The sequence below is a fragment of the Orycteropus afer genome, unplaced genomic scaffold (genome assembly GCF_000298275.1).
Source record: "Orycteropus afer afer isolate SDZICR_OR568_19922 unplaced genomic scaffold, OryAfe1.0 scaffold00058, whole genome shotgun sequence".
Classification (NCBI taxonomy): domain Eukaryota; kingdom Metazoa; phylum Chordata; class Mammalia; order Tubulidentata; family Orycteropodidae; genus Orycteropus; species Orycteropus afer.
The window spans coordinates 2545381-2563640 of NW_006921645.1; the positions used below are offsets into that span (position 1 = coordinate 2545381).

Sequence of the window (18260 nt, forward strand, 5' to 3'; positions counted from 1 at the left end):
ATAGTGCCTAAGGCACCTGACTGCTAACCAGAAGGCTGGTGGTTCAAACCCACCAGCCACTCCTTGGAAGGAAGGTTGGGCAATCTACTTCCATATTGATACTGCCTTGGAAACCCATGGAGGGGTTGCTGAGTCGGGTCTGACTTGATGGCACATAACACCACATCTCCTGTATATAGAACTAAGACTGGAAGAATAGTGTCAAGATTATGCAGCGTGTGAAATGGAGTTTGAAGCCATAAACTTCATACTACATTTAACTTGCCAGTGATGCCAGGAAAAATGTATGTTCCAGTGAGCTCAATTTGGGGAACTCTCAATTGGAATCATTTGACAGGTCTGGGAATACAGTGGTAATTGTATAGAGCTTTTTTGAAGACACATTCATAGTGGTAAATAAATGCTGAGAATGTGAAGCAACGTAAGGGCCAAACAATAGCACAGTATGGACAAAATTAGAACACAGGTGAAACCAGCTATAGAAGGAAACTGAATAGATGAAAAATAAACAAATTTGAATGAGTGTTCTGAAAGCAAATACTGAAGTTAAAAAAGGATCACAGGACCTTGTGATTTAAGGCAGTTTTCTCATATTTTTGAAGAAATGTGGGGTGAGTATCCCAATTTAGGAATGAAAGAATATGGTGGTGAAGAAGTTAAAGGGCGCAGCTGCCAAATGAAAAATCTGGTTCAAACCCACTAACCACTCTGCTGGAGAAAGACCTGCAATTTGTTCCCACAGATTCGTCTAGGAAACCCTCTGGGACAGTCCTACTCTGTCCTTTAGGGTTGCTGTTTCCGAACTGACTCAATGGCCCACAACAACATACTTAAGGTGAAACTGTATTTCAAAATACAATGCTAAACAAACACTTAAATATTTTATCTTCCAATGCCATCTCTCTTAATTATATAACCAAATACACGAAGTAACCTACTAAAATTTTCCTCTAGCACTACTGGTGAGAACAAATTAACTTTTTAAAGCAAACATCTTTGGCATATTTACTAGGATATTTAACTGTTGTGTGACAGATTTCTGCTAGAATAGTTACCCCTTATTAGTCACAATTTTTTCCTTCCCTTTTCGGAGATGATTAACACATTGTGACCTCTAAGATGTGCATCCTTTTCCAGCAAATAAAATGGACTTCAAATGAAGTAATGATTGAAAGTTAGTATGGCTCAGCATTTCCACCCCAAAGTTAGAATACCCAGTTGGACCTACTGAACTTGGTTGCGCACTGAGTCCCACCTGGTCAGGGTCCTGACATGTTCAAATGTTTGAAGTTAACACATCAACAGTAAGGCCTAAGGACAGTTTGGTTAATACCTAATAATTACTTAGGAATCTTCTTCAATGAAGACCATGGAGTTAAAAAAAAAAAAAAAAAATCAATGATAACTAAGAAAACTTTCATGGTCTCGTATTACGAGATGTCCACTTCAGTTTTTTTTTTTTTTTTTTAAATAAAGTTAACCCTAACCCAGAGACTTCCCTGATTTTGAAATGTTTTAAAGCCATAAAGAAATCACTAAAATATCTTTCCTTACTGGAAATTAGGTATTCTACTAGCTATACTTTTCTAAATAAAAGTTTTTCATTGTTTTGTGGTTATGGTGGGCGGTATTATTTAAGTGAGATTGTAGCCAAACAATTCTCCACCTTTAGAGAAATTATAAATTGTAAATGGGGCTACATGGGTATGGGTAAAGCCACAATTGGTGCATCCTTAGCAAGACACAAAGTGGAATATTTTCAGGCGAAAATTTAAGTTGTGGGGTCTTTGCTTCTTCTTACTCTTTTGGTTCCCCCGAGATCAACTGATGCATTTTAACTTCAGCAATTCTCTATGAATTAATTACTTAACTAAACAATGACAGCATAAAAACATAGCTTACTATCATGGAGTTTTTTTTTAAATAATCTATCAATATGAATTTCTGGTCTGTGACTGAAGCTGTATCTTCACTGTAACTTGAAACAACAGTTCTGAGTTACTAGATTAAAGAATTGCTTTCTAATGAAAAGTCTAGCACTGTATTCTCAAAGTAGCGGATAAAACCTGGGCAGTCTAATTTCAGTATAATGGAAATGTTTTATCAACAAAGATAATTAAACAAACAACAACAACAAAAAAAAAACAGACAGTAAATATTTAAGAGATTTATTAAAGCATCTTATCACAAAGTTGGAAAATACAAATTAGAAACATGCAACCGTCATCTTACACAGTCAAGTCAAAATGTGATATATTTTTTGTTTCTTCACTGAAAACTTCAGGTCTTATACCCAATTCACTCACTCTAAATATTTTATTCATTCTTCCTGAAAGTATCCAGCGCAGCTAATAACCATAATGCAAACTATTATATAAAGAAAGTGCAAAGTTATAAAAGAAAATATATGGAGAATACTCCCTTCCCGCCCCCCAAATAACAGCCAACAATGGCACTTTATTCCTACCTAACCCAGATTGTCTGCAAAAACTAGTTAAATGTATAGACTTAACAACAATAACAAAAAATTACTTTGAAAAGATGTCCAAAAAGCTCCTTAGTGTTTTGAAAACAAATGCTTAAATGAATAAAATGTATTTTATATCAAATAAGTTTGAAGAGCCCTGTATTGCAGCATTCTGTAAAATAAACAAGACAAAAAGCTGGTATAGGGTTTATTGAAAAGGCAGAATTTCTTCAGGCAGGTATGTAAGGAGGCGGTGGTTCTTTTTCAGGCATCTTCACTGCCATTTCATAAGTTGGCAAAATGTACTAAAAAGAGAAAAATATGTATCAGACTCAATTATCCTTTAAAATTTTCTGAATTATTTCAGCTTTGAGATTTCATATCTTAAATCAGGGTATATAAACATAAATAGAATAGCTGAAGAAACTGTTAGCTAAACGTTCCTGAAAGTAGAGTGGATTGAGCAACATGAAACTTTTCATGCAAGTGAGATATCTGATCCAAGAGTGCTAGGGAACAAATACTAAAACAACAGAAACAAAGGAGATGATAACACAATCCATAAACATAATGAGCTCACAGAAAATTATATGGATCAAAGAAACCAGGGAAAATACCATGAAAAAAACATAACAAAATGACAGCAACCAATTTATATTTGTCAATAATTATACTGAACGTCAATGGATTATATGCACCACTCAAGAGATGGAGAGCTCTCCTTCTTATCCAGCAGACTGGTAAGAAAACACTCCACCCAACCAATATGCTGTCTATAAGAGACACACCTTATAGACACAGACACAAAGAAACTAAAAATCAAAGGTTGGAAAAAGATATATCAAGCAAGTGACAACCAAATAAGAGCAAGAGTGGCAATATTAATTTCTGATAAAACTGACTTTAAGACAAAATCCACCATAAAAGACAAAGGAGGACATCATATAAAGACATCTATTAAAGGACCAACTGAACAAGAAGATATAACCATAATAAATATCTATGGACCCAATGAAAAAGCCCCAAAACATTTAAGTCAGACCTCACAACCCACCAACTTGACCTTACAGACACCTACAGAGCACTTCACTCAACATCACAATATACATTCTTTTCTAGTGCACATGGAACATTTTCCATGGTAGACCATATGTTAAGCCAAAAAGCAAGTCTTGATAAATTGAAAAATACTGAAATACTGCAAAGCATCTTTTCAGATCACAATGCTATCAAATTAGAAATCAACAACAGGAAGATCAATGGAAAAAGGTCAACACGTGGAAACTGAAGAACACCTTCCTTAAGAATGGGTAATAGAAAAAATAAAAAATGAAATTAAAAAATTCCTTGAATCAAACAAAAATGAAAACACAACATACCAAAATCTTTGGGACACAGCAAAAGCAGTGATCAGAGGTCAATTTATAGCAATAAATGCACACATCAAAAAAGAAGAGCAAGCCAAAATCAACACTTTAAACCAACATCGCCAGCGATTAGAAAAAGAACAGCAAGAAAAGCCTACAGTCACCAGAAGGAAATAATAAAGATTCAAGCAGAAATCAACAAAACAGAAAACAGAAAGACAATAGAAAAAAATCAAGAGTGAAAGTTGGTTCTGTGAAAAGAATAATAAAATTGACAAATCACTGGCAAATTTCACAAAGGAAAAGAGGAAAAGAATACAAATAACACAAATAAAAAACAAATTGGGGCAACATCACAACAAAACCAACTGAAATAAAAAGGATATTATCAGGATACTATGAAGAACTATATACAAATCAATCTGAAAATCTGGAAGAAATGGACAGATTTCTAGAAACACACTACTCACCTAAATTAACACAGACTGAGATGGAAAAGGTGAACAGACCCACAACAAAAGAATAAACTGAACAGGTCATAAAAACATTACCAACAAAAAAATATCCTGGCCCAGACCATTTCACTGGAGAATTCTACAAAACATTCAGAGAAGAACTGCACTAATCCTACTCAAACTATTCCAAAACATAGAAAAGGATGGAATTCTCCATAAATCATTTTATGAAGCAAGTATAACCTTGATACCAAAACCAAGCAGACATCACTCAAAAGGAAAACTAGAGATCAATATCCCTCAAATATAGATGCAAAAATCTTCAACAAAATCTTAGCCAATAGATTCCAACAACATATCAAAAACATAGTTCATTATGACCAGGTATGCAAGGATAGTTCAGCATTAGAAAAACAATCAACGTCATCCACCACATAAATCAAACAAAGGGAAAGAACCATGTGATCATATTAGTCAATGCAGAAAAGGCATTTGATAAAATCCAACACCCATTCCTGATCAAAAGTCTCAGCAAAATAGGAATAGGAGGGACATTCCTCAACATAATAAAGGACATCTATGCAAAACCAACAGCCAACATTATTCTCAAAATAGACTGAAACCATTTCCCTTGCAAACAGGAACCAAAGATGCCCTGTATCACCACTTCTATTCATACCGTACTGGAAGTCCTAGTCAGGGCAGTAAGGCAAGAAAGGGAAATTAAAGGCATTCAAATTGGTAAGGAAGAAGTCAAACTGTCCCTATTTGCTGATGATACAATCCTGTACCTACAAAATCCAAAAGACTCAGTCAAAAAATTACTGGAACTAGTTGAGAAATTTAGCATAGTGGCAGGATACAAGATCAACATCCAAAAAATCAGTCGGATTACTCTATACCACCAAAGAGATTGCTGAAAAGGAAATAAGGAAATCAATACCATTTACGATAGTTACCAAAAAAATAAAATACTTGGGAATAAATCTTACCAGGGACACAAAAGACCTGTACAAAGAAAACTGTAAAAGACTACTTCAAGAAACCATGAGAGATCTACATAAATGGAAGAACATACCATGCATGGATAGGAAGATTCTACATTGTGAAAATATCAATTCTACCCAAACCAATCTCTACATTTAATGCAATCCTAATCCAGATCCCATCAACATTCTTTAAGGATATGGAAAAACCAATCACTAACTTCATATGGAAAGGAAAGAGACCTCGGATAAGCAAAGCACCACTGAAAAAGAACAAAATAGGAAATTTCACACTGCCGGATCTCAAAACCTACTATACAGCCACAGCAGTCAAAACTGCCTGGTACTGGTATAATGACAGACACATAGACTGACTGAATAGAATTAAGAACCCAGAAATAGAGCCACTGACCTATGTTCAGCTGATCTTTGATAAAAAGCTGAAAGCCATTACATGGGGAAGAGAATGTCTGTTTAACAAATGGTGCTGGCAAAACTGGATTATCTGTTTGCAGAAAAATGAAACAAGATCTTATCTCACACCACACACAAAAACTAACTCCAGATGGACTAAAGACTTAAATGTGAAACTTAAAACTATATAGTTCCTCAAGGAAAAGCTCGGGGCAAATTTGGGGTTCCTAATATATGGCATATATAGACTATCAAGCAAAACCCAAAATGCGCAAACAGCAGAAGAGAAACCAGATGATTGGGACCCTTCTAAAAATTAAATTTTTTATGTGCTTCCAAAGACTTCTCCAAAAGAGTCAAAAGAGAACCTAAAGATTGGGAAAAAATATTGGGCAACAACATGTCTGACAAGGGACTTAGGTCTAAAATTTATAAAAAACTCCAACACCTCAGCAACAAAAAGACAAATAATCTAATTAAAAAATGGTCAGGAGACATGAACAGATACTTCACCAAAGAGGATATTAAGGAGGCCAATAAACACATGAAGAAATGCTCACCATCATTAGCAATTAGAGAGATGCAAATCAAAACAATGAGATACCAACTTGCCCCAGCACTAATGGCAAAGTCCAACAAGACAGAAAATAACAAATGCTGGCGAGGATGTGGAGAGACTGGGACTCTCATATACTGCTGGCGGGACTGTCAAATGATACAACCACTGTGGAAAGCAATATGGTAATTCCTTAAAAAGTTAGAATTAGAAATGCCATTTGACCCAGCACTGTTTACCACAGCAAAAAGACGCAAACAACCTAGGTACCCATCCACACAATGAAATACTATGCAACCCTAAAGAATAACGTAGAACCTGCAAAACACTGAATAATGTGGATGAACTTAGAGGACATTATGCTGAGTGAAATAAATCAATCACAGAAGGACAAATATTGTATTAGTCTGTTACTGTAAAAAGTCAAGGAAGAAAATATGGAAGAAAATTTTCTTTGTTGGTTACCAGGGGTGGGAGGAGAGGGGAGAGAATACTGTTAGATAGGTAGAGACAAGTATTGATTTGGGTAAAAGGAAGGGCAATGTGCCAAATATGATTGATCAACATGGTGGCACTGATGAACAAAGATGAACCCCTCTGCATATGCAATACTGTGTTGTCAGTGAAGGCAAACAATCATCTACAGGTGGACAGTGACTGGGATCTCAAAAGCTTGCAAGTGGCCATCTAGATGTAACGACGGGTCTCTCCTCATCCAGGGCAAAGAAGAATGAAGATGCATGGAAACAATAAATCTGAGCGACTCGTAAACCATGTGATCTTCAGTCTATACAACTATGAGATCAGAAGAACTAGATGGTGCCTGGCTACCACTGTCAACTATTCAGAGGGGAAGCTATGTAGGAGATCCCGGACAGAGTGGGAGAACAATATGGAACAAAACTCAAAATCATTTAAAAAATAAAAAGGGGAGGGGGAGACACCAGGTTTGCTGGTCTGACAGAGCCTGATGGAACCCCTGAGACTAGGGCCCATAGCTGCCCTTCAGGTCTGGAATTGAACTTACTCCTCTAGCTTCCAGCCAAACAAAAGATAGCCACATAAACCGAACATTTACATTGGGTAGATACACTGCTTGGAGAGATCAATCATGGAAGAATAGATGGGTTGTGCATGCATAGGGGACAGCTCTGGGGGCAGGAGTGCATAGGAGGAAAGACAAAAGGAAGAGGTAACTATGGGGAAGTGGGAAGAGAGCTGTTGCATTGTGGGCAATTGTAGTCAATGTCATGAAACAAAGTGCATGTGAGGTGCTGTATGGAAACTGAAACTGAATTAGCTCTGTAAACTTTCACCCAAATCACAATAAAAATTAAGGGGGAAAAAAAAAAGAGGGGGGTGGCTAGGGAGAGATGGAAGTATTGGATGGTAGGTGGGTGGAAGGCAGCCAGAATTTATGCTTCTGATTTGGGCCTAAGGCTGTCAGGATTCCTTGACAGGTAATATGCACCACTCCTTCTTCCAGTGTGACTGACAGAGTACGGTGCCAATTACACATCAGGGGTTCAGGATGTAAGTAAGGGGGCCCCACTTGACATCCGCACCATGCTACACCACAAGTGTCCAGTAAGACGCTAGATCCTGAATTTCATCAGAACCTTCTGTTTGTAGTCAAAGGGTCTGGAAGTATAAACATGCCTTATAGGGTAAAGGATAAAGCTAGGCAGGAGAATGGCATTCTAGCCTAAGTGACTTAGAGTATGACAAGCTGGCCCTCTATGGGCCACATATATTCTGCAATTTGAAATACTGAAAAGATATTGAAGATTCACAGCAGTAATTAGGGAACTGCCCTATAGACTCATAGAATGCAGTGCATTCATCTCTCCCAAGAAGATCAGCGCCCCCTTGGAGATCTCTCTCTCTATATATTTTAATGCAAGTTTCAACCTTTGGTATCTTCTATCCTTATCATCCATCCTTAAAACCCCAGAGGTATGAGTCTGGCATGGCTTATATTTCTATGCTTCCTGTATGCTCTCCTCCACAAACCAAACATTCCAGGAGGTCACTTATGAATCAAGCATTAATAGCTAAGTTAGATGAGAAAAGCTGCGCAGATCTCTCTAGCCCCATACACCTAGGACTCCAACTGGGAAATGGTGAATCTTATGGATCTAAGCAGGCCATTCCTAAAGAGCAGTTATGGTGTAAAAGAGAAAGTCAAGATCTAGGTTCTTTCTTGGAAACAATCAACGACCAATGAAGTTTTAATATATTAAAAGGCAGTTAACCTGTGGAGGTGCTTCAAAGGCAGGGTACACAGCAATCTCTGGCAAGTTTCTGTTGTTGATGTATTTATAACAATTCCAAACACAGTTTATTAGATAAGCCTGAAAGAGTAAAAACAGCATTTTATATACGCTAGAAATTTAAAAGACTACTTGCTTGGTCTGTAGAACCCTAAAGTTAAGGTAATTTATGTTTTCCTAACATCTTCTCTATGGAGATGGAAACTGACATCCATCTGGACTTAGCAAAGGACAGGCCTTTGTTTCTGAGCCTTAGAAATTAGGCATTGTCATTCTAGATCATGAACCACGTCCAAAAACATAATAATGTTCCTTATAGCTAGGAAGGCTCTTGAAACTCCAACCACCCCCTGGTAGTAAGAGGAAGGGACTATCTCTAGAAGTGATATGCTATTGGGCTGGAGTAAACACTATGACCATAAACTGTCAATCTACTACAACCCACCAAGAGGATAAAGGAGGCAAAAGATTTAGATAGGCAGTGTCACAACCTAACTGCCCCCACCCCTGCCAAAAGATTTAGTTATCAACTTACCTTAAAGATAATGAATAAGACAAAGAATGCAAGAACAATGAACAGGAGGCAACTGGAATCTAATGCCAGGAGGTCATCTTTGTAGGGAAAATCAGGCTATTGAAAAACAGACACGTATATTTATAATTCAGTGATGTTGTTGTTGTTGTTGTTATGTGCCATCGAGTCGGCCCCAACTCATAGCGACCCCTCCTTGGGTTTCCAAGGCAGTATCACTACAGAAGTAGGATTGCCCAACCTTCCTTCCGAGGAGTGGCTGGTGAGTTTGAACTGCCAGCCTTCTGGTTAGCAGTCAAGTGCTTTAGCCACTATGCTACCAGAGCTCCTAAAAATGTAATTTGTGGTAACTAAAGAGCATACTAAGAATACAAACAAAGGGACTGAAGTCAGAATTGATACTCTAATACAAAACTATAGCGTTCAACACTAAGTGCTTTTATGTCTAATCACCATTAATGCTATTTTATTAGTCAAAATACACTTGTTTGAATGCCCAGATCACTCCTAAAAGTTTAAACTAAGTCATTTTCTCTCTACTTTTCACTATTTTACATTTTTCTGGCCTTAAGAAAAATGCTACCTCCTGTACAAGACCCTCAATTTGACCCTGGGTCACTGAGTCATTAATTTAGAAGGTGCTGAGATTTATGTAAATTACACTGGCCAATTAGTCCTTCATGGGGAAAAATAATTTTTCAAAAAGCCAGTATGTAGGCACATGTGAAAAAGGACGCATACTAATGGTTATAAAACCCGGCAAGATTACATGATTTGCTGCAGACACAGTATCTTCAACTGAGAACGATCAGCTATATTCAGTCAGATATTTAGTTAGCATTTTCCATGTGCAAGCTCAGGAAGAAGGGTATTTGTCAACTCAAGGGCTCTAATAATTTCACTTTCACAAGCAGCACAAGCACAGAAGTCTCAAATGACTGAAGAAAAGAAAAAGAAAAAAGACCCATACCCCAAACCAAAAACCCTAGCTAAGTGTCTCACTGGGACAAAGATTCTTCCTTAAAGCCTTGATCAGTAATTAAAAGGAAAAAAAAAAAAAAAAAAGGATCAGCTCAAAGCAGAAGACTACACTAAGGATTCTAGAATTATTCTGAAGGCAGTGAGACATTACTTGCCAGTTTCAGCCAGAGATGTCATGGTTGCAAAGAGCAGTGCTTAGGAAGCTTCTGACTGTAGCTGACCAGGCAGCAGGCCTTGCACTCAGCTTCCTCTCTTGACTCATCGTGTGCAGCTTCCCCTCACTCTGTATAACAGCCATCATAGCCATCCTTTACTGCCCAGACTATACCATGCCCCTAGCTGCCTCAGGGTCCTTTTTACCTGGAACATGTTCTTCTGTACTTCCCTTAATTCCTATTCATCTTTCTGAGTACAATCCAAATCTCACATCCTAGCCCACATCTGGTAACCCTTGCGATAGCCACACAACATAGCAGCAAAGGCACTTTCCCTTACCAGCATTCATCACAATTACTCAGAGTAGTTATGACTCAGAACTGACTTGACAGTAATGGGTTTGATTTTGGTTTGAAGTCAGATTCAGAATTATAATTTAATTATTTTACTTAGAGTAAATACTTCACTTCAAGTTTTACTAGCATACACACTTACTAATTGATCCAGATATTCTTTGATTCTTGGCAAATAAGTAAGAGAGCTGATAGCAACCAGGCAACTGAGAACGAAGTCAAAAAGGCGGTAACAAAAGAATGGAATCAGCCAACCCACTTGATACTGTAGAAAAAAATAACAACAACATTATATTACATACATGAAATTACTAAGTACCATTCAGTAAAACTCAAACACTAAAAGCTGAAAATATGGGATACTTACAGAAATTGCTCCATATACCAGCATTGAACTGATTATAAACATAAGAACAGAGACGGCAAAAAGAACACAGGCATTATCTAAGAAAACAAAAACAAAAATCTAATTAAGCTACATACACAAAAAGAAAAATTCTTCTTGACAATATTTAAAAGCTAGCTTCTTAAAAATGTTCTAAGGCCACGAGAGCATGGGGATAAAAAAAAAACAAAACCCAATTCTCTAAGTATTAGCTTTAAGTAATACACCATCAGAAATTCAAGCAAAGCTCTTATTTTTTAAATTGCTACAACAATTCACTGACACTTATTTAAGAAAGCATATGAGCCAGGTTCTCTGCTACAGAGACAGGTCTCCCCTGTTCTTAAAAGTCTAAGACTCTACAGACGTGCAAACAGATGATTACAATCCAATGTGGTAAGTGCCAAAAAGAGAGAAATCATTAACACTGCCTGGAGAATCAGGGAAAAAAAAAAAAAAAAAAAAGATACTGAGCTGGATCTTGTGAGATAAACAGAGTTTAAGTGGAGGAGAGGCTGGTATTTGCTTAAGCCAGGTATCCTAAAGAATGCTATATATAGATGCCACCTCTTGCCAGATAAAATACATCTTGGTCTTGAAATTCAAGGTTCTCCATAATCCCATCTCAACGCCTTCTCCAACACCCAGAAAGTAACATTCAACTCATTTCTCCATATTCCTTCACCATGGCTTCTCTGCTAAACGGCTCTATTTTCTTCTTCATTCCTCTCAACTCTTTCTTAGGTTGTTCTATTTCTCCCTTTTAATCTATGCTCACTAATTTTCTTACAAAACACTCTAGTAACCGCAAACGATACTGAACCACATTTGATTTGTTGAGTTTCTGAGCACATACTGATAGTTGATTCTGTGACTCTGCACATATGCTAAGAACCTGAAGGGCATTACTAAGGATAAATGATTAGAAGTAACTGAATATTCACAGCACTATCTCATCACTGGTCAACACAATGTCAGTATTTGGCACTAAACTAAGAATAACTCTCTTAAATTTTCTTACAGGAGATACAGAAGCTAGTTATTAAGGATGTAAAGGACTGCCTTGCTGCAGTATATGCAATGCCACTTAGGGAGAAGAATTCATGCCACCATCATGTAAGCCATCTCCTTGGCAGTATGTGAGTTCTGCGAGACTTTAAAGTGAAATAAGGAACCCTAAGACAGAAGGGAAAGTACTGAGTGGAGGAGGAGGAACTGATGTTAGAGATAATGGAGTGGTACAGCAGTTTGGAAAACTTGGACATTGGAACATCTTTAACTTCTGCCTCAAAGGAACAAGCCTTTTGCTGATTGTTCTAAAAGAAATTACTTGAACACATGGTAAGGGAAAATATTGACATTAGCAAGTTAATTGAAATTTTGAAAATATCAAAAGATGCCTAACAACTGACAGAAGCTAAAGTGTAATGTATTGTTCCTTTTGGTTTTTAAATAAAAATAAATTTAAAAATAAATAAAAATAAATGCCAAAAGGCGTGTTTCTATTATGTTTGAAAACAAAATTAAAGAATTACATTATATAAATCAGAAGACTCTGCATTTAAATTGCTTATGAAGAGTCTAAGGCATGAATTTCTGTTCAAATATTAAATTTCCAATGTAATTTATAATACAAAACTCAACTAGAATATTTTTACATCTGTATTTTAGGGAAAGATAAATTATAATTAAAAAAAATGTTATCAAGGAAGATTTAAAAACACAATTAATGTGAATGGTCTAGGATTAGTCTATATTGAACCCCACCATCAAGTCTTCTTCATCTAAATAAGAATGTATCAAGAATTGTGACCATGAGCAAAAGGTATTACCAAGTATTCAAACAACTCCTATTTGCTATTTTAGTGTAATAGCTTATTTGACCCACAAGCAAATCACTCATCTTCAACAACTGATGTAATGACCCCTTATTGTCAACTGATGCTCAAAGACTTCTTTTGTAAATTCTCCTCCTGGTACCTGACAGGTAATCTATAGATACTTCTCTAAAAACTTACATTTTCTGCATAGAAACCCTCTATTGTAATCCTCTGAAAAACTCAATTTAACTATTTCCCTGCCCTTAGTAAATGGATTAACTTAAGCAAGATTTAATCAATTAAGCTCTAAATGTACAGTTTTATACACATACACAAATTAGCAGTGGACATTTTCTTTACAACTGAACATACCAGCCATCCTCTCAGATGAATAGTAATTACCAATGACTTCATACTGAATGTTGACAGTTGGCAATGAGTTTGGATGAGTCACCTCCACAGTCAGCAAAATTGCCATCAATAGGTTTACCACCTGTGAAAGATTACATTTTATTGAATACATTAATCATAAATCAGGAAGCAGTCTTTAGGATAGTTTTTAGACGTTTTCTCATATTTAAATACATTTCACTTGAAGAAATAGATATAAAACAGTGGTGGACTACCTGAGAGAAAGAACAATACACAATTACCATTATGAGAATAGCTTAAATATAAGTGTTTCACTTAGCAACAAAGAACCTAATTAAAAAATGGGCAGAAGATATGAACAGACACTTTCACCAGACATTTAACAAACATGAAGAAATGCTCAGGACCATCATCCATTAACCCACTGCCATCCAGTCAGATCCGACTCATAGCAACCCCTCCTTGGGTTTCCGAGGCAGTATTACTATGGAAGTAGATAGCCCAACCTTCCTTCTGAGGAGTGGCCAGTGGGTTTGAACTGCCTGCCTTCTGGTTAGCAGTCAAATGCCTTAGGCACTATGCTACCAGAGTTCCCCATCATCCATTGTTGTTGTGTGCCATCGAGTCGGACATCATCCATTAGAGACATGTAAATCAAAACAATGAGATTATCATCTCACCCCAGCACAAATATCAAAGTTCAAAACAAACCAGAAAACAACAAATGCTGGCGAGGATGGGAGAGACTGGAATTCTACATACTGCTGGAAGGACTGTAAAATGGTGCAACCACTGTAAAAAATGGCCAGGGCTTCCTTAAAAAGCTGGAAATAGAAATACCACATGAACCAGCAATCCCACTATTAGGTATGTATCCTAGAGAAATAGCCATGACATGAACAGATACATGCACACCCTTGTTTATCACAGCACTATTCACAAAAGCAAAAAGATGGAAACAACGGAAATGCCCATCAACAGAGGAATGGATCAATAAACTATGGTAAATACACATAATGGAATGCTATGTAACATTAACGAATAATGATAAATCTGCAAAACATCTCATAACATGGGAGAACTTAGAGGCCATTATGCTGAGTGAAGTCAGTCAATCACAAAACAACCAATATTGTATAAGACCATTAATGTAAAAAGTCAAGAAAAGGGTTTCACAAAAAAGAAATATTCTTTGATGGTTACCAGGGGTGGGCAGGAAAGAGAGGGTAAACCACTAACTAGGGAGTAGACACGCATTAACTTGGGTGAAGGAAAAATAATAAAATAAATTTTCATAAACTTAATTTTAACCCTTTTAGAAACAAGGTAGTTAATTCTGTGTCAACACAAACAACAGAATAAAATGGCACAAGCATTAAAAGTAAGGGGTCATTACAAATTGTTCATGTTTAGAGTAACATTTATTCATATGCTTATCTCAGGATTTCTAGGTTTGAGGAAACCACAGTTTATCCAATATATTTATCAATCAGAGCCTGAAACCCCTCCACAGTACTCCCCCATGCAGGATATAAGATAAAAATACCCTTTTTCACACTAGACTCAAATATTCTGAAGAGTTTTCAAGATTTCACCTATCTCCTTAACTTTCACTTATTGGTCTTCACTCTATCTTTTGAGATGATAAAGCAGAAGCCTGCTCCCTTTTCCAAATAAGTGCTCCACTAAATGCCTGAGGGCAGCTGCCATGTATCTGCAAATATTGTCTTTGCAAGAATACATATCCAGGTCCTTAAACCGTTCCTCTAACTACCATGTTTTCTAGCTACTTCACTATTTCCTTTTTGCTCTTCTCTATACTCATGCTTCAAATTTGATCGATATTCTATTTAAATTATCGTTATGTGCCGTCAAGTCAATTCTGATTTATGTAACCTCATGTGTGCTAAGTAGAACTACAGGGTCCTCAATACCTCTGGGTGGATTCTATGAACCACCAACCTTTTGGATAGTAGTCAAGTGCTTAACCATTTACACCACCCAGGGACTCTGCGACTGAAATTAGGGTAAGAATTTATTATAATACTATGTAAGATAGGTAAGATCCAGCCTGTTCAGAATACATAAGGATTTCAGTTCTCATATTCAAACTAACAAATTTCAAATAATGCAGCCTGAACTTGCACTGGCTTTTTAACTTGTTTGGATGGCATATGAGTAGCTCCCTAAACTTCTATTCTTTTCCACACTTGAGTCTGCTAAGCTATCACTTGTACCAGGTACAGTTAAGATCCAGAGGTTTAAATATATGCCCTTATACATTCGCAATCAAATTTAATTACATTCTTCCTGTCAAGATTTTCTGGATCTGGATTTTTACATCCTCCAGGGTGATTCTCTTCCTCAATTTCCTGCATTTGAAAATCTGACCAGCATGTAATCATTTAGATGGATGAAATCCATCTAAATCAGTGGTAAAAGAGAGTAAGACTAAGGATAAAGTTGCAGAGTCTGTCTTCTTCCCATTAATCAGCAATCTCTAAATATAATTCTATTCTTCATTTAGTCTACAGGAACATCTTGAGACTTTGTCAAACTTAATTGCTCAAACCTCATCTTAACATCTGATGAATTTTCTTACTCCATTAGGGTTATAACTCCATTAAAAAAGGAAGTCAATCATGTCTGTAGTTATTAGAAGGAACCCTGATGGTGCAGTGGGATTAAGTACTTAGCTGCTAACCAAAAGGTTGGCAGATGGAACCCACCAGGTGCTCCACAAGAGAAAGATGAGATAGTCTGCTTCTGTAAAGATCATAGCCTCAGAAACCCTATGGAGCAGTTCTACTCTGTCCTGAAGGGTCACTGGAAGTTGGAATTGGCTCAGTGGCAACAGGTTTGGGTATTGGGTTACAGCTGCTGGCGAACCCCTGCAGTATTCCTGGAGGTATTCACTTCTTTTAAGTGCTCATCAACAGTCCTTTAAATGACTCAACGGACAAATCTTACCAAACAATGGAATTAGACTACCATATCCAAGGTTCACAGAATTTGCACCCCTTTGTCAAAATCTGAAATTTTGTATTTTCAAGGGATGTTAGAACCCCATTAGTAGTAATTTTAAATAAATAAATAACCTATAACATGTGCTAAAGAGCTTTGGTGGTGTAGTGCCTAAGGCCTCTGACTGCTAACCATGTCACATATTAAAGGTGAGATGGACTATACGGAGTTGCCAACCATTCTGAGACATAATCGAGCTTTAAGTCCTTTACTTCCAGGGTCGAGAGGTAGCTCATGCCAGAAAGGATTCTCAACCCAGAAGAGCAGCTTCACAGGGTTTATAAAGACAAAACCCATAAGCGGGCGGGGTGTAATATTGAATGTCTCTTTTCTATCCTTTGCAAGCAATCTTTTACAGAAGCAGAAAGCAACGTTAAACTTAATTTAGCAAATAACACCTGTAAAGAAACTCCTCGGCATTGTGGTTAGGCCTCATCCGCTCAGGGAGCTTCAACTAGGACTCAGCCTTTGCAAGCAGACTTTTACAGAAGCTAAAAAAGCACTATACTTGCTCTAGCAAGTCACACCTATAGGCAACACTTGGTATCGTGGTCTGTCTCTGTGGTTGGCATAGGAGATTAACTAGGTCTCCATGTTCTGCCAGAACGGATGGGGTAGTCTAGGCCTGCAGCCTTTCAGGTGTAACAGGATGGGGTGCTCTAGATCTGTTGTTGTTTGCCATCGAGTCAGCTTATAAGCACCCCTAGATAACTTCAAGAGGAAGAAGAGGGCTTCCAAAAGAAGGCTGTGAAATATTTATACTTTATTTTCCAAATAAGCATGTTCAGTGGTGTGCCCTTTTTCTTTCATTGTTCACAGGCATGGCCCTTTATCCTTTAACTACTAAGAGGACATGCAATTAGCAATCACATTGGCAAGATGTATCCCCAATTAATAGTTATACTGACTAGTAGAAGCAGTGGCATAGTGGTTAAATCATTTGTCTGCTAACCAAAAGGTTGGCAGTTCAAACCCACCAGCCACTCACAGAACAATGAGGCAATCTACTTACTTAGTAACCCTACAGGTCCAGTCTACTCTTCCTAAAGGGTAGCTGTGAGTGAGAATTTGACTCAATGGCAATGACTTTGGTTTTAAGGCACTCTGGTGGCACTGTGGTTAGGGCACTGGGCGCTAACCAAAGATTGGAGGTTTGAACCCACCAGCCACTCTGTGGAAGAAATCAAGGCAGTCTACTTCCATAAGATTTATAGCCTTGGAAACCCTATGGGGGTCATTATGAGTCAGAATGGACTCGATGGCAGTGGGTGGGTGGGTGGTGAGTAAAAGACACTGGATGAAAACAGTGAATGGTGTGACAGAAGCAGCTCTGGATTGTTGACTGGCCTGAGGGCACAGCTGTTTTGATATTTGCAAGTGGCATTCTGATTGGGCAGCAATCTGATAATTGGCTCCACTTGCTGAAGAGCAGTACCGGCAATCATACTGGTGGGTGGAGGCCAGAAAACAATCGTGCCCAAACTACCCAGGCACATTTGCACCTCCTGCAGCTCCATCCACTATTAAGGGCCACTACCTGCTTCTGTACCAATGGGTCAACCACAGATGGTAGCCATTACCAGCCCAACCTGCCATTAACTGCTCTATATGAACAGCTAACAGAGATCTGTGCGCACATTCCCATCCTTGATCAAACCCACCAAAAGACAGGTGGTGAGTGCCTGTTGTTGTTGTTATGTTGAGATGGAACCGACTCACAGTGACCCCTGACCCCTCCTTGCGTTGCTGAGGCAGTATCACTACGGAAGTAGATTGCCCAGTCTTCCTTCTGAGGAGTGGCTGTTGGGTTTGAATTGCCAGCCTTCTGGTTAGCAGTCAAGTGCCTTAGGCACTATGCTACCAAACTAGCGAATAGAGTACACAAGCCCTGCTCACTTGAATATATCAAACACAATAAAGGATGTATTTTAAACAACAACAACAACAACAACAACATCTGGGTGAATCACACCAACATACAGTCACCAATTGAATACACAAAGAAAGTAACCCGGACAGAAGAGCAGTCAGCCCCAGGCTTACACGTGAGGAGAGACAACACAGGGACGCCAGAGTAGCAGGTGGGAAGAGCAGGGAAGGGGAAAAGAGCCTTGAACCC

The 18260-nt window shown here is 37.9% G+C and overlaps 1 protein-coding gene across 1 annotated transcript in view; it reads right to left on the reverse strand.

The window, feature by feature from the left end:
- Window positions 1–2697: 2697 nt before the first annotated feature.
- LAPTM4A (lysosomal protein transmembrane 4 alpha) overlaps window positions 2698–18260 on the reverse strand; it is a 50864-nt gene continuing 35301 nt past the window's right edge. Inside the window, exons 2-7 of the mRNA XM_007939252.2 lie at window positions 13118–13238; window positions 10908–10984; window positions 10683–10805; window positions 9054–9149; window positions 8501–8599; window positions 2698–2772 (exon numbers count right to left, since the gene is read on the reverse strand). Of these exons, the coding sequence (XP_007937443.1) occupies window positions 2698–2772; window positions 8501–8599; window positions 9054–9149; window positions 10683–10805; window positions 10908–10984; window positions 13118–13238 (591 nt within the window). The remainder of the gene's footprint in view (window positions 2773–8500; window positions 8600–9053; window positions 9150–10682; window positions 10806–10907; window positions 10985–13117; window positions 13239–18260) is intronic.